Genomic DNA, 22267 nt, shown 5'->3' on the forward strand with positions numbered 1-22267 from the left:
GCATCCCAGAAAGGACAATACATACCTGGTCGATAAGGGGTCTTCTGTATGGGTTGGTCTCCAGGAGCACACTAGCCCAGAGATCAGGGTCCCTGCGGCGCACCAGGTAGCGGGACAGACTCTTGAAGAGGGAGTTCTCATTGCAGACCTGCATCCATATAAAGCAACACGCATTACTTTCCAGGCTCTCTGACCTTGCCTAAAGGAGACCATCACTCCGCTGGAGGCACTCACGTTAATGAGCTCCTGGTCACACTGCCCTCGCTCGTAAGCCACGCAGGCCAGGTGGGGGTCCCTCTTCTCGCAGTACTTGCCCACCACGCGGCTGTCGTAGTAGGGGTTCTCCCGCAGGAAGCGCTCAGGGTTATTGTTGCTGTCGATGTAGATCTTGGCCAGGGCGTTGTGGGTAGCAGGCTCCTCACAGCCCTCGTGGATGCGCGACTCCAGCCAGGGAAGCAGCAGCTTCAGCCTGCGCGACATGGACAGTCAGCATTTGAGCGCACGGCTCATCTGGAGCAAAGGCTGCATCGGGAAGACATTCAGCTCCAAAATACTGACATGTATAAATGCTGCTGCTACTAGAATTCAGCTGTAAATAAATATTTGAAGTTGTATGTTCAGTTCAATTAATTTACACCCTTGCATTTTGGTTTTTACTTTTGTTTTGGAGATGCAATCATATACATGGGATCTAATTAAATCCAATAAAATGCAGAGCGGTAGGACCTGTTCCTCTTCTCGACCTCGGCCACCAGCTCGTCGGTGGAGAACTGGCCCCGGACCACCAAGATGAGGTTCTTGATGACGTCCTCAGAGGAGTCCACATCCAGGAGCCCACCGATCACCACTGGCAAACGGCTGGGGTTCACCTGTATGAAGATGGCATTTTGACATATGGCACATACTGTACAACGCCGGTCTGTACCGGTTGAAGGCAACTATGCTTGAAAATGAAATGAAAACCAGCACAAACGATCGTTTTGAAAAGCAATTAAAAATTGAGAAGACAGACTAGGACAAGAGCTGTCATTTTGGCAGTATATACAAACCTTCTGAACGTAGATTTCAATGTATTTCTGCAGGTTGTTGCGGTACAGGTACAGGACCAGGTCGTGGACAAAGTCAAAGCGGTCACACACAATGATGAGGGGGAGCTGATCAGTCAGTTTAGCCTCCTGTTCATGGGGGGGGACAGGAAGGGGAACACATTAAAACCTAATTCATATAGGCAAACACAGCCCACTGAAATCACAGTCAAACCTGCCTGGCACTGAGTCATTTTTCTAGATACATGTCAGGAGGAAATGAGCATTAATCCTCCCGCTACAATGAAATAAAACTACTATAAGGAATGTCATTCAAGATGAAGCTGTGGGTTTCAATTTGACCCCAAATACTGTCAATAATCTACACTGCGGTCCACTACAGATTTGACTGCAAACTGTTGCTATAAGTCTGGATGAAAAATGAGTTTGGGGGGGGGGGGGGAACACAAAATAAAACCAGGTGCCGTTTCGTAATCGAACCAATCCTGCCAGAGTGATCAGAGGTGGCAAAAATCAAGGGAAAGCAAAGATTCAAAATGAAAATACGTCGGGAATACAACGAATGGAAGGTGTTACGTTTCAAAGTTAAAGGATGGCTAAGGTGGCAGAGGTCGGTCTTCCGCAGAATCGAGTAAATAATGCAAACTGAGTAACAAAACCAGACCGAGAAGAGTCTAGCTAGCAGTGCGGCCTGTACACACACTTGCACACACGCGGGCTGTGACGTGCCCTCACTGCCACACACTCAACACCAACACTGGACCACAAACAGCCTTCACATTCCCTACTGACACTTCCAGCACCATCAAACTGCCACTGATATTCCTACAGGATTAATACTCTGGGATTGTGCAACTCTTAGGGCTGGGTCCCCAATGACTGAACTGGAAATCTGGACAAGGTCATTAACAGAAAACATGCAATCACTGTAGTGTTTTACTTTTCTTAAGTCAGTTGAGATTCAACATTGACTGATAGTCCAAATCAAACAAGGTTAAGTTTGTGACCAAGTTGTACTGCAGCGTAGCTGTGTGAAAATGAAGTACCCCCCTACTGGATCAACAGCTACAGAAGGAACCAAACCAGTGCAACCTGTACAAATAAGCTGTCCAGACACAAAAGTGGAGGGGATTCCTTCTGGAAATAGGACACTGTTGATGGTCACAGAGCCACAACCTTCTCTAGAACGTGTTTCAAAGATTCTCTTGCTGATAGCTATATAAAGGGTGCCTATGTGAGATTCTCTGAACTCAACATACACAACAAAGCTGCCTCGCTAATCACAATGTGGAACCATCACACCTGGGCTTTGGGGTGAGGCGCTACTGATAGACTGTTAATATAATCATCATACAAATCCCAGGTTTAATCCTGTATCAGAGAACGGGTGAAAATAAAGGGAGGAGGTCCTGTACTGGGAGATTTACCTGGTACATGTCCTGCCCATTCCAAAGACAAGGAAAAGCACAAAAGATAACAACTGCCATCAGGAAATGTTTTTGTACACTTCTTACCAAGAGGCATTGTGGATGCTTTTAGGTTAGCATTAGCTTAGCTCAAAAAATTAAATTTCTCAAATGGGAATCACTGAATGATTAGGACTGACAGAAAGCCTTGAGATTATATATACCAAAAGCATTAGACAGAATTTTGACATACGGGTATGAATGAAATGAGGTCCTCTGGCACAAAAGAACAATTCACTCAGGCCATTGGAATTCCAGCTATTAACAAACATTCTGAACAGAGAAGACTGGTATTCAGCAACAAAGACTATCACATAGCAAAACACAGGGGCAGGACAATGGTGTGCATTTTTAGAGTACAGTTTGTATGGAGACTAAGGCTTTGAAAAGAAGTAGAATATGTGCATCTATGTATGCTGTAGATCTTGTCCTGCATGACTGTACAGGAAGATCATTCTCTCTTCTGGGTGTGCCGTACCTTCAGGAAATTCTTCACACGCTCCGGATCATAGCAGTTGCTCTCCCGACAGATCCTTTCCACCTCCTTGATCTGGCCAGTTTTGCAAGCCGCCTGGATGTACTTAAAATGAACTTCTGGATCCTGGCTAAAGTTCACAATGGAGCCCAGGAAGTAGAACAAACCTGCAAAACAGGTACGACTAAACGAAAATGATCAACAAAACCTAATCTCTTAGATGAACAGAGGAAAAAAGCAACACACAAGCCATGAAAACCAGGGAATTTCCACGTTACAATTGCGAGAATAATCTCTGATGACACGATGCTGAAACAGCATACCCTCAAAGCTCTTGAAGGACTCGAAGAGCTCGGTGAGAGCCTGTGTGCCCAGCTGCTCGTGGTATTTGGATGCCACCTGGACACAGATCTGCAGGTTCTGACGGATGTTGGCTGACAGCATGGCCCTCAGACACTCCATGGAGTCCTCCACAGACAGTGAGCCAAAGTAGTTTACCAGCCACTGCATGAAGAAGTCAGATGTGGTGTTAGAGTAAAGACTCGGGATGCCCTCTGACAGTGGACCCCCTTTCGTTATTTTGAGCCATTACCTCAGGGTTGAGCAGGTGGGTGTGGACCACGGCACGTTTGATATCATACAGGTCAGTATAGTGTTCCAGCGCCCTCTGCAGAAGGCCTGCCTTCTCACACAGCTGGGCAATGTGAGCGCGGTCGTAGTGGGTGAACATCTGGTTGCCCAGAATGGCATCAGCAACCTGTGCAAAACCAATGGAAACACTTTAGACCACCCAAAGAAAAGTCAACCACAGGGACATGCAAATACTTCAGCCCAGGAACAAATAGTTTTATAAAGGGATACAGGAACATGAAGTACTAGCTCTTTTGCTACACCAACCAAAACAGGAATCTGCTGGCACCTGTGGGGCATGCATGAGGTTCATCTCCAGCAGGCGGGTCTGCAATGGACCTTCTGAGGGACGGTTGTTCTTCAGTGCATCCAGCAAAAAGGACGTGCACTGCTGGATCAGGTTGTACTCCATGAACACGTCCACGATCTGGCCGCAGTGGAAAAAGGGGCTTGCGTGAACTCAAAGGCTGCACCAACAAAAGCTCTGAGGATGCGAAGCGGAACCAGAGGCCTCCCTGCAGCTAGGGGGCGCTGAGAGCAAAGTCTGACCTGCGTGATGTCAGCCAGCGGCTCCTCATCCTGCACCAGCATCTGGGAGAACTGAAGGCCCTGCTCAGGGCTGATGCGCATCACATTGCGGAGCAGGAAGATCCAATCGGGAGTGTATCCCACCTGCGGCAGACATATGGGAGCATGATTCACCCTTGAAGTGCCAGGGTATCTCTGGAAAGCTGTCCATCATGTGCCCTGTAGGGCCAAAGAGGCCCTACAGGGCACATGATGGACAGAGGCATTGAGCTCTGGGGTCTCCAAGCTTGAATGAATGATTAATGTAGCTTTGACCATTTCTGCATAATAACGGTAATTGCTATGAGCAGATGCAATCCTCAAAGTCAGGACGAGGACACAGTTCGCCCGTGTTATTTTAGTCACACCTGACTGAAGCATCTGCTAAATAAAATGCAAACAGGAACCAGTCTGAGAGCCATGGACATCTTCAAGGAGCCACATTAAAAATTTAAGCGTACCTTCTTGGCATAGAGCACGATTTTGGGGAACTGCCCAGTTTCTGCAAAGCACTGGATGACCTTGTTGGGGACGTTTGCCCGCAGGTAGACGCTGAGGGCAAGAGTGGGGTCCACAGACTTCACCAGATCTCCAAGTTCCTCCGAGCACTCAAGCTATAAGGATACGTTCAACAGTTACCCTCAGAAACAGTCAATAATCTACACTGCGGTATTTAACAGTTACCCTCAGTTGTAGCCTTTGAAAACTCTTTACAAGCCAACAATGTGCATGTGGAGAATGTTTGAGGATGGAAAAATCTATGAAACTCCCAGGAAGAGATGAGATTTCCATTCAGTCTTTGCTTCTCTCCTTCATTTTTTATTAAGCGCCAGAGGGCCAAGTAGGACTTTTCCTAGAAAATGTTCCCATAAAACCTTTGAATAACATCTCAAGCAATATAATTTAGACCCAGGAAAGCAGTGTTGCTGACCCCCGTTGAGAGGCATACCTTGTCCTCCTTCAGCCACTTCTCCAGCAGCTGCTTGCGGCCTTGCTGTAGGACGGGACGGCACAGCTCTAGGGATTCATATTTGTTGAGTTGGCCTTGATCCAGCAGGATGCCAAAGTACTGGAGCAGGGGGGAGGTCTGGCCGGGCTGGGCGGGGACACTCTGGAATCGCCGGATGGTGTCTGGTGTGCGCAGGATTCCCTGAGACAAACAAGGGCGGGTCACTCTTCCTCTGTGTTACGAAAGCCCAGATTTACTGCAAGCAGCTCTGGGAGATGAAGTAACGCCAGAGGAAGTTGACCGAACTGTCTGAGGACGCAAGAACCAGTCACAAGAAGAACCGTTAATCCAACCTATAAACACCATGTTCAATCGAGCAGATCTTTACCCCCCAAAGACATTTTATATATACAAAGACGGCCAGTCGCATATTGCATCCCACAAAACAGGAAACAGGAAAACAAGCAAACGATAATATTATTCGGGAAACGTCGTTTTACATAGACTCCTCCCACACATCCATCAGATGCACAGAGGGCCAAAGATAGGGCATGTGAAACGAGGGGGGGGTACCTTTGGAGCATTGGCAGCCACTTTGGCCGCCTCAGAGTAGTTTCCTCCCGCGAAGAGGTTGTTGAACTTGCGGGCGAAGAGCTCCTCAGCGCCGGCCAGGTTGTTGCGGACGGCCATGCGCAGGGCCAGGTCGGGGTTCTGTAGCACGTTGGTGATGTAGGGAATGATGTTCTCCTCCTCGACACACACGGAGAGCACCTGCGAAGGCAGGGACCCGGGGGGGGCTGAAAAGGCGAGCTGAAGGTCACACGGCGCACAATTCTCTATCATCTAACTCAAGCGGCAAGCAGTGAGACATTAACAGAAAGCGCAGCTGTGAGGGAATGGGAGTCTCCTACAAAGAGGGCGAAGCCTTCCCAGCATCCAGCTGGACAGTGGGGGAATAAAGGCAGCCTGCTTAAAGCCAACAAACTGCATCAACATGGCCGTGCTGTCATCCTCCCTGCTGCCATAAACATGCAGGCCGTCGCTACTTTTACAGGAGAATCAGCTTTATTTTCTTCATAACCAAAATCCCAAATGAACCCTGCTACGACCAGCCAGGAGCCAGAGCGGTATCCATGACATTCACACGCCACAACGCACTTTCAAAAGACTCGAGAACGTCAAGGACAGGGGCCTGTGACCCTTCCCCCCACGTTTGTGACCAGATGAGGACAGGAAAAGCAGGGCTAGTGTGGCTGGGAGCTTTTGGGTATGAAGCAAACGCTCAAAGAGGACATTAAGGCCCCTTCGATAAGACCTGTGGGACCAGTGGTAAGTCAACAAGTGCTTCTCCATTTCAAACAGCCAGACGGGCTTTGCTCAGGCCAGGGCCACTGAAGAAAACCCAGCGGGTCAGCCAATCAGAAGGGGACCACGAAAAGGCTTCAGCTACTGAGGCGCAACATCTGAGAATAAAGGTCAAACTGATGGCATTCTGCCTCACAAAAAACTAACCAGAGAATTAGTTACTTGATCATCTATTTTGATGATATAGTCCCTAAATTAAAAAAAGAAACATCAGGCACTCAAGGAAAAAAGCCACTGGTCTGGTGATGGCAGATTTGGTCATACAGAGTGACCGTGGTAACCAAGCCCGGTAACGCATTCAGACACCATGGGCGAGCTGAGAGGTGAGCGAGGCAGCCACTGCAGCAAAGATTCCAGGGCTGCCGCCATCTCAAGGTCACTTAGCGGACGCCGGACGCCAAGAGCGAATGCAGCCTGCTAGAACCCTCCTCAGTTCCATGCGGCAAGATACAGGCATGAGCGAGCTGGACAACTGCTGAGTGAGAGCAGGTCTGACCCACGGGGGGCAGAAATTCCTTGGTTTGGTGCAAGATGCATGAGGGAGGCTGAAAACATGAATCAAGGCACAGATCACTGCGAGGCTTCATATAAAAACATGGAGGCATCCCAGTGACATCGTCAGGGGATCAGGGTCAGACTTTATCCCTCCCCCGTGAGATTGGTTTTCCGCTCCTCTCAATACTTAATGGCTACCTGGCTTTGGCATAAATTTATTTATAAGCTATTGCAAGCAGCCTGCGCAGACGAGGCAGCGGCCAATAGGAGGCCTCAGCCAGCTGCTGAGGGACCCGACACCTCTGCGTTGCCACATCACTTCCTCGTTGTTCCTGCAGAATCACAGAGAATCTCTTCATAGATGTGAAGCAACTGATTGTTTTTCCTTTAACTTTTTAAACCAGACATTAAAAACTTTTAATAAGACGTCTCTAAAATGTCAAATTAGTATTTCACCGAATGAACTCCTCCCCCAACCTCCCCCCCCCGGTAACCAGCTTGTGGCGCATTCCACCGTCAGGGTTGCCTCGACACCAGGCTCATGACTACACTGATCTGCTTCTGTGAAGCACAGCAGGCCCACACAGACGAGAGCAGGGCATCAATGATAACCGTGCCAAAGCCCCTCCCCCATCCCACCACAAGCCAAACCACACAGGCGAGCTGGTTTTAGGTCCCACCCGCCTCTTAAGTAATGGAAATTCATTTGGCTGATGGCTGACGGCAGTTCACAAGTGTGAAGATCCTGTCAGTACAGGTGACAGCCTAAGGCGCAGTAAAGTGCAGGCATTACATATGCATGTGCACATAACAGACTACCATCTAATGATTTTAAATTTGTATAAATTATTCAGTTATGTGTTCAAGGGTCATAAAATATTGATACAAGTACTTAAATAATTAATCATAATTGCACTTTACAGTGTGTAACTATTGTTTTCTAAGAGCAAAATAAAGAAGGCTGTGTCCCTTTTTTTTTTTTTTTTTTTTTTTTTTTTAAGTAAACGAACACAAAGTTTGTTGTAGCGTCTTCACCGGGACGTTTTGGGGGGGGGGGGGGGGGGGTGGCATGTACCTGTCCCTTCCTGTTGACGCCAATGATGCCGGCGGTGGCCTCATGGGGAGCAGTAACGAAGATGGTCTCGCCGCTGATACGGTTCATGTAGATGCAGGTGCCCGTCTCCAGGTCGTACAGGTGGATGTAGCCGTACTTGGTGATGAGGAACACGACGTCTTGCTTGGAGCTGATCTGTATTGAGAGGCCCAAATGATTTTAACAACGGGCTGGGCTGGGGCACCAGAATGAGACAGTAGGTGTTAAAGGCCTTGCTCAAGAACTAGAAGTTGATATGGTTACCCTGCCAACCAGAAGATTCAAACACACAACCTACCTGACAGGGGCACAAATCCCCAGCATGAGCTATGAGCTACTGCACAAACAGACTCCAGGTCAGCAGCCTGCCAACTCACCACACAGCCCAAAACCTGAAGCAGAGGAATTTCCCTGGGGTGGCTGTACCTGCATGGCGACGGGAAAGTCATTTTGGGCCTCGGGCGGGAAGAAGACGTCAACGGCTTTCTTAGGAAAGGGCTGGTTCCCGGTGGGCGGGGTCCCCACTTCGATTATGTGCAACTAAAGCGAGAGGATGTGAATCAGTGTGACCGCAGAGCGAACCAGCCACCCCCCCCGGCCCGAAAGCAGAAGCGGCCACCAGCCCACCTTCCCTCCAGCCTGGCCACGGACGGCGAAACAGAAGAGGGTGGACTCCTCAGCGTTTCCTTCCATCTTGAACTGGGCAAAGCCTGCCGCGTGGCCCTCAATGGGCTGGGACACCTTACGGTCCACAGAGTAGAGCTGCATGGCGCCGACCACGCGGTTTTGCTGAAGAGAAAGATGGCAGCGTTTGAAGGCATGTAACTCAAACCAGGTAGTGAACAGCTGAAGTGTTAACTTCATGCCAGGTAGACAGAGCCACCAGGAAACACGGAATTAACAGAAATTCTGTACAAAGAAACATACAAACACCTTTTAATCATTATGTATCAAAACGTGCACAAAGATTAATCTCCAGCCCAGATACCTGTGCAGAAATGCCAATGAGGAGCAACCATTTCTGCTTGGCGTCAGTGCGGTAGTTGATGATCTGACAGCCAGCCAGACTGGAGTGACGGTCAAACACTTTGATGGGCTGGGAGTCTCCCTCCATGCTCCAATGGTACACAGCGTTATCTGTCACCAGCGCCACCGTGTTCAGCGAGATCCACTTCCAGAAGGTGACGTCATCCGTCATGGTGTGGGCTTTCATCTTGCTCTTCATCTCGATGTTGAAGATCTGCAGGGTTTTCGCCGCTGGAACCAACAGGTGAGCGTCGTTATGGCGATACGGGGAATGATGGAACACAGCCGAACAGGCAGAATCAAGGCAGAGATATCAGGAGTCATGGGTTTAAGTGCATCAGGCAGCACGCCATGACTGATTACACAGTAGCTATACAAAAGAAAGGGTGAGCACAGGAAACAGGAACGATCACTAAACTGAAACATCTGCATTCAGGTAGATATGAAGGGGTCAAAGGGCCAGGAAATCTAATAAGGACACAGAGAGGGAATCTCAACTATGTCGACACTAACAGTGACATCAAATTTTTGGGAATATGAAACAACACACTAATACCTGCAACAGGTCTGCTAGTCACCCCTGTGGGTCAGGGCATCAATTTTTTGGCTGTAGGAGTAAATTCTACCTTCATCCATGGTTTTAGAAGTGAAATTTATTTGGCATTAGAGTTAGTGAGACTTCTATAGGCGAATGTCAATACTATATCTTGATAAATCCATCTTTTGCCAGCAACCACCCTGACAAAGATCTGCGTTAAAAATGTAAGATTTCGGATTACGCACAGGGAATGCTCAGCATGCAAACAGCTCTGATCGCAGAGCTATGATAGCGGCACCTTCATGTGGTGGCGGAATCATCGTGTACATTTAGCGCAGTGGACTGACCAAAACCGGTATTCAAACCAGCCTTTCATGTCATGGAATATATGTATGTGCTTAAGGAGTCACACCGATTGAATATGGACTGTTGGGGAAGGGGAAGGGGGGGTGGGACACTGGCATCTGAATGCAGATATAGGGAAAAAAAGAAAAAAAGGTACTGACACATGACCGTCACAGGGATGGAAACTGGAAATCGTAAGGGCCACTCCATTCTTAAATGACGTTAATTCAAGCACTGATGACAGATCGTCAAATCATATAGCAGGAGGCAAGCAGCACACACCAATCACAGTCTGCCAGATTTAGCCAATCGAGCCAAAAGAATTACACATCCAAAATAGAAATACCAACAAAGTGAAGTTTGATCATAGATATGCAGGGCAATAATAGAATAACCCAGCTTCTGTCGTGCATGGATAATGAATGTAAGACACCCACCTGCAAAAACTGCCCCCATCTATTCGCCTATGCATGATCAAGCACACCCAATGGATGATTAAGACAACACTACTCAATACACACATTCCTAAAATCTGGGTATCCGAAAAGCCGCTATCCTCAGCAGCATGCTTCAGACAAAACCACCCCCCACCTTACACAGACCATAATGGCTCATAAGAATCGAGTGTCCAAATGACAAGTGACAAATCTCTGCTGACAACATTCAATCATCAAATCGTGTGTTATGCCAGCGGTCACGCTAGAGAAAAAGTTCAAACCTATTCAGTCTCCACATGGGCCATGCGGGTTTTCAAAGGAACAGGTTTGAATTTGGTTTGCATTAACTCCGAATTTACAACAAAAAGTGGATTGCTTAATTTAGTGGGTCTGACTTCATTTAGGAAATAATTTTGTGTGCATTTTGAACATCAGGAAACTTTCTCCCTGCACTGGAGAAGCCATGATGGAAAAATCAACAGATGGGATGAATGGGGAGCCAGTGCCACCTCCAGCCGCAGGAAAGGCAAGCGGCAGTGGGTACAAAGTTCTAGAAAAAGCTTCCGCACTCTGCAATGGCCTCAAATTGCACTGGGGGGGGGGGGGAAAAAAGATGGAGCTGCCACCATTACTGGGGCCATAAATCAGCCACTTCTAAAGCTGACCCAGAGTCACAGCAGCATATCCTTGGGTAGTGCTGGACAGTACGCTCACTACGCTGCTAAAGTCCATAAGGAAAATGGATCACCGGTGTCAGTGAACCACTTTCCAAGCCTGAGCAGTGTGCATCAAGCTCAAACTATTAACGCAAGTGGGGAGACGGGTGGCTCGGCGGGTTAGGACACTGCGCCTGTGATAGGGAGATCGCCAGGGTTGGTGGAGCGATTTTACCATTGGGCTCTTGAACAAGGCCCTTAATGCCCAATAGCTCCAGGGATTCTCTGACCTTGCTTTCTCAAAAAGAATAGAAGTGCCTGCTGAATAGTTCAAATGTATAAGCGCAGAGAATGAGATTGGTGCCCAAGAAGACTCAGTTTCCCTCCCTCACTTAATCACGAGCTACACTTCTCAACCTAAAGCCAGTAAGTCAAAGAGGCTAGTAACACTTTTACTGACAATACACCCTTGTGAATGTAAATAAATGTTCAATTTATAAATAAATCCTAAATACTTGATCAGACCCTTTAATATACCCTGACACGGGCTGAGAATTCCTATCAGTTATACTAAAAACTGGCTACTTCAAACAGAGAAAGATTCTGAAAATACAAACCACCACAAAAAAATATATCATCTCAACAGATCAAAAGAAACAAAGCTGTTTAATGCGAACTCATTAGAGAATATCTAATTAGTGCACATTAAACATGAATCAAAAGGTTGGTTTTAAACAGGATTGTGACTTCCACAAAAACATACAAATTTTAACTCACCATCTGCATACACATAAGAAAGCCATAAAGAAAAAAATGAACAAACAAAAAGAGAAATTATGACAGCAGGAACAAATTACAGCACCTTTTACTGCTAATATTTCAAAAAGGCAGGCACAGAATAATGTAAAACAAAAAGCAACATTTCTACATGTGAGCTCAGAAGATTCTAGTCGTCACAATCTAGCAATGTGATGCTCTTCTGACTTACACAGTGGAAGATGTTAGGCCGGGTTGTGTTTTACAAACAAAACCTAAGAAAAATTAAGAAGTGTACAGCACAATCTAAAAAATGGCTCACAGAAGCAGACTCCTACAGTGTTATCTGTGACAATAATGAAACAGTGCTGCACTGAAGCTCAGGGGATACCGACAGGCATGGCCACCGACCTTTTAGAGCGATGACCTTGCTGGCGGGATTCATGATGGCGCTGTCCGCAGAGATGGGCCGACGGATGGGATTGTTCACATCGTTCAAGTCAATGATCACCACCTGCGCCTGTTCACCAACCTTCTCCCGGACGCAGATGAACTTGTCGGACTCCATGGTCAGGGTGCTGAAGCCAATGTTGGCTGGATTTATCCCCAAGTTTTGGAGCTATGGGAAAAAAACACAAAGTTGATTGACACTTTAAGGACACGCGGCTTCCAAACAATGCAGGAGGGACACCGCTGGAGGGGGACGCCGAGTTTTTATAAATGCGAAAACTCAGGCCAGGTATAAGTGTCATAATGCCCATTTTCTCAGTGTTTCTCATCCCAGTCCTCAGGGATCCCCAGAAAGTCCACATTTTTGCTCCCTCCCAGCTCCCAGCCCCCAGCCCATCTGAGCCAACCAATCAAGAACACCAAATACCTGGTACAAGTGTGCAGTGAGAAGGGATGAGGCAAAATATGCACTGTCTGGGTGTCCCCAAGGACTGGGTTGAGAAACACTGCTCTAGGGGATGTCCAGTACATCATGGGGCCAAGCCTGACGCCTTTTACAATGACCCATTTATCCCAAAAGGCCACCCAGCCCACTAGGGTGGAGTTTCCTAATCTGTCTCCCATCAAAACTCAAGCCCAAAAGGAGTGAGATGGGTGTCACTTCAGCCAATTTCTAAAAGAGTCACTTCCTGGCAAGGTAAGACATTTCATCTACCTCAATTTGCAACACACTGTAAATCACAGGTGACATACTTCCATTTCCTCATTCAGTCCCGGTTTGTGAGAAGGCAGCATGGAGGAGGAGGGGGGGGTAAAATTGCTTAGCAAAGCGTGCTACACGATGCAGCAAAAAACAGGAAGTGTGAACTCCTGTAATGACAGGAGGTTTTCATTCAAAACAAAACCAGTTCCTGGAAAAGCTTACAACAGAGGCAGGTGAGGGGATCTGGTAACCTGGGTTTGCGGTGGGCACGAGTGATAGGGCCAGAAAAAGGGCTCTGATCTCACAGACAGGGGGTCAAAGCCAGCCCACTTTTACAAAGCATACCAACCATAGTTCAGGAAAGGACACAGCATGGATCTGACGCTTCCCCTTCGATATCCAAGCATTATTGTTAGACTACAAGGTAATGGAAAGCTGAAATAATGCCATACTGCTACAGTAGTGTATTCACTATCCATTTAGCAAGGCACGGGAGCCATTTATTCTACACGATTACAGCTCAAGGAGCCCAACAGAATGCTTACATCTCTCTCTTCTGAGTTCTTTTATACTGGATATCCAAGGATATGCGGCGAAATAAATTCTACCATGACATCACTTCAACACCCACAATTCCAGAATTACTGAGCTGGTGCATTCCAGTCACACAGTGGGAGTCTTTCTGGGCTCAGCATGTCTCCGCTAGCTAAAAACAGGCCTCACCCAATGCTCTAATCAGCCAATGCAAGCCATGTTTCCAGGAAGGACTTAACAGAAGCGCAAACCCCTACCAGCAATCAATGGGGTGCACAGACACTCCCAGGCCCAACCCTGATTCACCCGAGTCCCTGCAAATGCTTTTATCATCATTCTATCTTCAGACTCTGCACCCCACAGATAAAACGGGCAGCCACACTGCAGTTCTGAGCAAGTGCAGAGGGATGTGCTCATCAGCATTTTGATGAGTCACTAGAAAAAGGTAAAGGAAGAGCAAACAATGTCTGGCAGGCTTCATGGATTAACCCTATTTTAATCCAAAACATATTCACAACAATACAAAAACTATTTTCTCAAAGCCATCACCAACATGTTTTATGTGCATCTCACTTTCAATGAGACTGAGAGAAAGGAAGTCAATTGTTGTAAAGGCCATTTTGGAATTTCATCAACTGAGCTGTACCTAAACGATAATCTCAGTTCAAACTGACAACCGAGCAGCCGTCTAATGTCACATGCAGTGATGATGTCACATGCAGGGTCACAGCAGTTTCAGCTTCTTCCACTGGCCAGAGGGACTCCCTTACCTGGCTGCCATTTGCCGTGGGGAATTCTTCAATGAATTAAGGTAATATTCACAACAGAGGGTAAGGTGGTGCGACAACGTCAATACTACTGGCTGAGGGGCAGGTATGATTCACATGTCAGGACCAGCTGCGTTCTTGGAGGGGGGGGGGGGATTTCAGTGCCAGTAACCTTGGTCTTGTTCCTCCTTGTGGTGTTGATTAGTTTTGCCAAACAAAGCAATGATTGAATATTACAGCCCCTAATGACAGAGGAAGATGCTTCACAATTACAATATCTACGGTCTCAGAGGAGCCTGCTGGATTTCTACTGTCACCTTGTGTGGCCAGTTATTTTGAGGGGAGCAGCACAGGGTTCTGTAAGCTATATTGTTCAAATGGATGTCCCATTTCATTGGTTACACTACAGGTGCTCAAACATCTAATGCATTTTCTACCAAAATGTCTCAATCCATATGGAGGAAATCTTTTTACCATCATTAAACTATTCAGACAGAAATAAAGGCTTGAGAATGGTTCTTGATTTATTGGTTCCTAAGATGCAAGGTCTCAAAACAGGGAAAGGAAGGTGAAATATTCATGAAACAAATACCATTTTAAATGCTTTATATTCTTAGGTTAAATTGGGTTTGAATCCATCCAATTCTGCATCTGGCTGCATTAGTAATTTCATAACAGTCTACACCAAAGATTCAACATTACTTGCTGCTTTCGAAAGACATGTAAAGCATTTCCAGTTTGAGGGAAAAACGTAATAAAAACATGAAACCAACAGCAAGTGACACTTCAGCCAGATCCAAGCTGTCATCAGTTTAGTCTTAGGCCAGATCCTTCTGCAGAACCAGCACAAAAAGCCAAGGCTGCTGCTGACACATAGGCAAACCGTCATGTGACTAATGGAGGATCCTTTAGCAAAATCGTGAAGGGCATTATCAGAGCAGAGTAACACCACAACCAGGCAGTGAGAGCTGGCCAGTGGGTTCAGAGGGGATGAGAAAGAAGAAGAAAAGAAAAAAAATAGACCCTTGGGCCACCTTCCTGAGCAAAGGTCACAGCGCTCAGATGATAGCACGGTGCCACCTCATCTGGGCCGAGATCAAGCTCCTGACCAAGGCCGTGCTGCGAAGACACTTTTCAAAGGAAATCAATTCACCAAGAAGAAAACTAAGCCTGCATACAGTTAGCTTATAGAAAATGCTTCATTTTCTCTTAGAAACTCCACTATCGGCAGTTATGGGCCTGTTTCATATGGGAAATACACAGTTTGTAAGAAAAACCCAAAGCAAACATGAAAATGGGGGCAAGATCATGCAGATGATAGTGTACGAACACCTGCCGACTGCCTAAGGCTCTCACATGGAGTGCCCAGTTCGGAAGGGCCAACCCCCCCCCCAAACGGAGGAGCTGTTCAGCAGCAGAGTGACTGCTTATGCTGAAGTACACACAGCACAGCAGAGAGGGGTACGGGGTCCCGGGGTTCACTCCGTTCCTCTCGATCTGTCAGCAAAAGAAAATAAAAATAAAAAGAATGATGCATGCAGCTGGGTTCAAAGTGCAAGGAAGGATGTAAAAATCGCTGAGAACGCAGCGGCTCCCAACAGGAAGCCGGCCATTGTCTCGGTGGTTTAAAACAACACTCGTGCGCAAGCTCGCGGAGACCACATGACTGCATGTGACCAGCAGCTGCTGAAAAGGTGATGGAGAGATGGCTCCTAAACAAAGGAAGCAGGTTGCTGGAGTTGGCGTCCCCATAAAACGTCTTCCAAGAATTTCTCCGTTGCGACCTGTGTGGCAGTTATTGTACATATGGGAGCAGAACGTAGCAAATTTAATCCCTGTAACCAAAGACACAGGAATCTGGTTGCCAGTTCAGGGTTCAAGGCCCAGACAGCTTTCCAGTGAAGCATTAACATGAGATCACCATTAACTCCTTCAACAGCTACCATACACTTGGCTGGTTTTTAATTATCACCATTACTGCTGAGAGGGCTGTTAAAACACACCTCATAAAAGTCTAACCATCACACTAAAACAGAGCCCTCATGTGCACAAATGACATTTACCGAAAAACACCAAAACAAAACCAGGACACATCCTCCATAAAAACAGAAAGCCTATTCAGCCATTCAGACTGACATTTCAATACACTACACCATTGACGCCCTATTTAAATTTCTTTATGCATATAAGGTTTCTATTTTAGGCAGCCAGACTGGGTGACCCATTATGCCAGTAAAAATCTGAAAACGTTGCACCACGCATAAACAAAGCAAATACCTTATGTAAGCTAAAACGTCCATCCGCTACCATTCGGCATAGGATTTGACCTCACACAGCGGAATGGGAAGGGGGGTGCTAGTACTTTATGACAGATACCATCGTAACCGGGAGGAAGGGCAATCCCAAGGCACTGGAGCGCCACTACAACTATGTTACTTGGACACAGACCCATTTCCACATAAAAAGCTAACCAAGCCCGAGTTCTTAACTGGGGTCAGTGGGCTCGATAAACTTGATTAACAACAGAGCCTCAGAAGCAGAAAATTCACGTATCAGCCCCATGGAAAGAGCTGTGCATGGTTACCGTGTAGTGTGGGCCACGTGACGTGCACAGCCTGACGCCCTACCACCTATTCACGTGTTCTTCATCCAACAGCAGCACACCACTGAGAAACTAATTGCAGGAAGTCAATGAAATGACAATTCTACAGGGCAGCAGGACGACTGCACAGCGTGTGACCCATGATGCCAAACCCAGCATCAGTGCTGAGCCAACGATGATGATCACTGTGGCAGTTTTCAGAGAAATATTTAAAAGGAAAATAACAGATGAGCCAAATAAAATGGTACTACCCTCATCTGAGTTCAAAGGTCAAGCGAAGCAATGTTTAAAATGCACTGGTTTATGTTTGAATAAATCCTGCCTGTGGTGTAACAGAAGGTAGGCTACAGCACACGTGAAGCGATACTGCAAGTCTCCCCTGGGGTATCCGTTGCTCACGATGACCTTCGCATGCCAAGGACACTTGGCAGGAAACACATTTGCTTTCCTATAAACAAAAAAAACATTCTATTTCTTTGCACAACACACTTGTTCAACCAAGTAATGAAAAAGTATTACACTAATAACTGAAAATACAGCAAACAAGGGCAGGATAGTGTTGTTAAAATCATCAGACCAAACCTAACACTCCTCTGCGAAGTAAAAGAGTACATGCCAGGAATCAGAGAGCAGCCCACGACTGAGGAGTGGTTTAGATGCGCCGTCCATAGCCGCCCCTATCAAAATTATAGGTCGGGGGCCCAGGATGCCATTACTACTGCAGCAGAACATGACCCACATCTGCAATTAAACACCAGTAAGGAGCACCGGACTCCAACACACTGCGTTTTACACAGGCCACTTGGTCCATCAAAACTCTCTTTCTGAAGGCACAGAGACACGGCAAAGACCTATCAATCTACCAATGAAATATGGAATTCACATGCACAGCAGCAAAAGTTGAAGATTAATTATGATATATGAGGTGTTAGCCACCAGCCTTACTGTCCTTGAAAACAGATCAGTTTCTTTTGACAGCCAGTTTTCAAGGTCAACAAGAATATCAGCAATAATGATTACTATTGAACATGAGCGCAGAAGTGAAACCGATGAACTCATTCCCCTTGGAGGGTGAGACATCCCCTTTAAGAAAAGGGGGAAAAAAACACTGTTTTTAATGAGGCCTCATTTTAATGGCCATGCCCTTTAAATATACTGAAAGGTCTAGCAATACTACTACATTCATAAAATGTCACACACAGGTGAGAACATAGAAAGACCTTACGTTCAGCTTACGTTCAGCTTTAGTCTACAGGAACACAATTAAATTATTAAAACCTTCCTGCATTGTATATATACCGCAGCCATAAAGAGAACCACTGTACCCAAACAGAATCCCTCCTCTGATTAAATATTGCTCTACCTTTCTATGCCACCATAAATCACTGAAAATGAAGACCCACACCTAGCATACTTCCTCCAAAGAAGCCAGACAGGTATTTTAGCACAAGGCAATTAGCAGCTATTGCTAATCATACAACTTACATTCAGTTCTCCTTCTTGCTGAAATCTCTGCATTTTATTGTATCATGTTTATACACATTGTTGGTGCCCATATCTATATAAGCTTTGTACATTTCACTTAATACCATGCGACAATCCCTGGTGACAGACTACTCAGCTTTATTTCAAGAGCACAGAAATATTCCATAAACCATCAATAACCCATCTCAGGTATCGAGGCCTGCCAGCTTCTGACAAACTTTTACTGTAATGAACACTGGTTGAAAACACAGAACCAGTGCAGCACTTAGGCATGATAACGTCACATTTTGTGTTCAGTGAAGAGGTCAAAACAACAGCCTGGTAATAGGGAAAGTGACCGAGTAACAGAAGAACTGAACTGGAACATAGTCTGTATTCAAATGCAGAATTTGTGTGTAATATAGATAGCCTGTATTCAAATGCAGAGAAATACAACTTCCATTTAATTCACTGAAATAATGAATATTAATTCTGAATATTAATTCACTGGAACCCCATATCACTCATTTATCTGGAAAGGCCTCAAACTCAAAGCAGACATGCATACACTTCACAGGAGGCTAAATCTTACTGCTAATCCCATAATTTGATTATTCTTTCCCTCCTGTTCACTGAAACATAAACCATATGTAACTGGCAGTTTTGACACCATCCAGGCAAGTTGAGCAATATGGACACTTCTTCCTTCTTTGAAGTGCAGCGCAATAAGTGTTATGACGTCATGAGGTGCGGCTTTGGGCTCTGTACCTGAAGGAGTAGACACTTTCCTCACACACTCCCTATGTCTGTCGACAGTGTTACTCTGTAGTTCATTTCCAAGGTAAAACCTGAAACCTAGCGATTACACGTTTAAATACAAAAACCGCTTCCTAGAGCACAATCCTCTTTTGCGAAGAGGTCATTTCAACCAAAAAGTAGATTTAATTAGTTATCGTTTCTATTGAGGTTACATGGCGTATGTAAAGTACCTGAGAGCAGTGAAACTAGGTAAATACTAGCATTTTAAAGTGACCACGTGACACCATGTTAAACTAAGGACTATTAAAGCAAATTTCTGCTAAACGTTTCTCATTCTATAGCCTGAAACAGTAATTAGTACTTTGCAAATGTTGGAATATTGTCCATGAAGGCACAATTTAAATCGAGCTTCCTTTTCCAGCCATTTGCATGAATTAAGGGGAGGCGCAAAGACTCGTTTTCAGCGCGACAGGCGGCCAGGTGGTTTCACGTCCGCTTACTCCATTCACTCAAACGCTAGTTAATCACAAACCTAACAAAGATCAACTCATTTCATTGCCTGATTCTACCGTTGTTTGCTGTGCTGTTGTGCATTTAATAAATAAACTTTAATTCTTCTATCCGAGCTGATTTCGACTGCACCTGCCAAATGCCATCGGCCAGTTTAAGACCATCCGCGCTGTGTCGAGGGCCTCGGCAGGCGGTCGCCAATCTCCTCGGGTGGGTCAGCCCCCGTCTTTACTGGCGTGACAGTGACAAGCACAGGACCGATCCCTCTGTCCATCAAATCACGTTAATCCGTCCATCGCCGCGACGTTTACACAACTAATCCACGACTCGGCAGGATAGAAACACGGCCCTGCCGCCAGTGACATCTAACCAACATCTCAGTTTGGCTCGAACCGCAGGTACAAACAACTAGAAACCCTAGAAGACAAGTTAGTTTATTGCGCGAGCCCTGGGGGTCACGTAACCAACTAGCTGGGTATGTGTAACGCGCAGATCTTAAACCGGTTGGATGAACGGAGCCAGCTAGCAGACGAGCTTCTCGTATTTTCATCATGCCGTGACTTCCTGGCTTAGCTTTCGACTTTGTATCCCCATTCATACTGCGTACCTGCAGGTGCTCCTGGAAGCGGATGGGCAGGATCTGAGCCATGGCGGTCACTCTTCTCTCACTCCCGAAATGCCTATCTCTGAGCTAGCTTAGCCAACTAATGCTACAGCTTCTTCACTTGAGACTGGGATAGCTAGTAAAAAAAACAGAACGCTTAAAAGACGTATACGACTACACTACTTTCTAAATCAAATAACAATATGCCTACTACAACGTTCACCCCCGAGATGTCCACTTGTGCTCTGCCCCAAGAAGACGGCGACCGGCCGCAGCGCCGAACTCCAGAAACCCGCAATGGCGGCGGAAACAGGTCAGGAGAGAAGCAATCCGGAAACGGCCAGGGCCTCCGTTAGGCGGAAGGATACTGAACGTCAAACGAAAATCGTGCCTCATGCAAATTTTATCAGTAAGCGCATATTGTGTTCAAATGTGACTCTATAGCAAACAAGTGAAGAAATGACAGAATATATGGAAGCGTATTATAATAATACTTTGCAAATAAAGATGTAAAACAGAAGCGTTTAGGAACTATTTTATTTGTGATTTGTCCTTTGATTTTTGCCACGTCATTCGTCCTCGTGAATTGACGTCAGTTCCGGATTGTACAATTCGCTCCTCTGTTGGGGTGTTGTCGGTGAAGAAGCAAGGATGGGCAGCACTGTGATACTACAGTAACTACACATTACGTTTATTTATTTTGCAGAGTCTTTTGTCCAAAGGACGTACAAGCGAAGTAGACGGTATATTACAGTCATTTTAATTAAATACCTATACAAGTATTTTATTAACAAGTATTATCGATAACGACATTTAAAAAAACATTTTTAAACGTTAAAATAAAAATGATAGTGATACGTATTACTTTTGATGAGTCATTAAGTAAAACCCATTACCCACCAAGGTGCAGTAAAATTAACCTGTACACTTTCAGATAGAAATTTAACCTCACTAATACACGTAAAATTTAAGATGATCCCTTTTAAACTTTAACATTAACATACATGTTGTAAGCTTCTAGGACTCTTGCAGCGCACAGGGTCTGTTGTGTATGCAGGAAGTGCGGAAATGAATTTCAAGTTTTAGAACATCGCGACCACTTTCGAAGAAACCAAAACATTTGTAATTGATACTTTATGAGTAGCATTTAGGTATCGATATGCCTTGCCCTACTTTATAATGCCGTAATGCCCAGATACTACTTTACGTGGAGATTAAGAGAACCCTGGCTGATTGACTAGTTCTGCTTGTACAGCGTTTGATTAAGGCGTTGTTTGTGATGTTAGTTATTTACTTATATGAGTCGTTGGGCTGTGGCCAACATGTAGGAAGACAGTAAGTTTAATGCAGCGGTAATATTGTAAACTCACTTTACATTGGTTAATCAATCCATTTTCTAATCGGTTATTTAGGCAGGGACACATATTTGTATAAGGGTACATGATTCTCTGGAGGGGGTGGAGGGCGAATTTGGTAGCAATATTTGGGAAGGTCTGCCTAAAAACTGCCTGCCTCATTCCTGTATAGAATGATGTATATATAACTAATACAGTGTTTTATATGATTGTACATCCTTCCAATATACAAATACAGTAGGAGTTATACTCACCTACTACCAGTTATTGGCTCAGAGTACAAGTGTTCACCTCCTTTAACCCAATGAATCCTGCATATGTATCATCACGTAAGACCTTTGTGACTCTAAGCCAGCTGATCCTCTCATTTAGTTTCGCTGGTGTTACTCCACGCTGGCTCAGTGGGTAGCACTGCTGCTTAACATGTGTGCTTTGCATGTTCTCCACAGGCTTCCTCTGGGTTTTCCTCCCACAGACTAAATATATGCTGTTAAGCTTGAATTCTACAGGGTCATTATAAGAGTTAAACTGAACATTATTCAAATGAATATCCTTTCTTGAAGTGCTGATTAGTCATTCAAATGCATCTTCACAGTATAGCACAGTCACCTCAGAGTGATAGATATTTAATCATGGCATGTCTCTAATTTAAGGAGCATTCTGACCTTGATGTTT

The 22267-nt window shown here is 45.7% G+C and overlaps 1 protein-coding gene across 3 annotated transcripts in view; it reads right to left on the reverse strand.

Moving 5' to 3' along the window:
- cltca (clathrin, heavy chain a (Hc)) overlaps positions 1 to 20582 on the reverse strand; it is a 29403-nt gene extending 8821 nt beyond the window's left edge. For 2 of the 3 annotated variants that reach the window (XM_023833035.2, XM_023833032.2), the window contains exons 1-18: positions 20241 to 20581; positions 12256 to 12463; positions 9075 to 9343; positions 8714 to 8875; positions 8513 to 8626; positions 8069 to 8242; positions 5707 to 5904; positions 5134 to 5334; positions 4646 to 4798; positions 4167 to 4289; positions 3907 to 4044; positions 3580 to 3744; positions 3311 to 3491; positions 2991 to 3154; positions 1050 to 1175; positions 727 to 869; positions 235 to 469; positions 26 to 148 (exon numbers count right to left, since the gene is read on the reverse strand). In XM_023833035.2, coding sequence (XP_023688803.1) covers positions 26 to 148; positions 235 to 469; positions 727 to 869; positions 1050 to 1175; positions 2991 to 3154; positions 3311 to 3491; positions 3580 to 3744; positions 3907 to 4044; positions 4167 to 4289; positions 4646 to 4798; positions 5134 to 5334; positions 5707 to 5904; positions 8069 to 8242; positions 8513 to 8626; positions 8714 to 8875; positions 9075 to 9343; positions 12256 to 12463; positions 20241 to 20282 — 2919 coding nt within the window. In that variant the 5' untranslated portion in view covers positions 20283 to 20581. Of the gene's footprint in view, positions 1 to 25; positions 149 to 234; positions 470 to 726; positions 870 to 1049; positions 1176 to 2990; positions 3155 to 3310; positions 3492 to 3579; positions 3745 to 3906; positions 4045 to 4166; positions 4290 to 4645; positions 4799 to 5133; positions 5335 to 5706; positions 5905 to 8068; positions 8243 to 8512; positions 8627 to 8713; positions 8876 to 9074; positions 9344 to 12255; positions 12464 to 20240 lie in introns of all 3 variants that reach the window. The other variant, XM_072713735.1, reaches the window with a different exon arrangement.
- Positions 20583 to 22267: the final 1685 nt, after the last annotated feature.

This window comes from Paramormyrops kingsleyae, chromosome 6 (assembly GCF_048594095.1).
Source record: "Paramormyrops kingsleyae isolate MSU_618 chromosome 6, PKINGS_0.4, whole genome shotgun sequence".
Classification (NCBI taxonomy): Eukaryota; Metazoa; Chordata; class Actinopteri; order Osteoglossiformes; family Mormyridae; genus Paramormyrops; species Paramormyrops kingsleyae.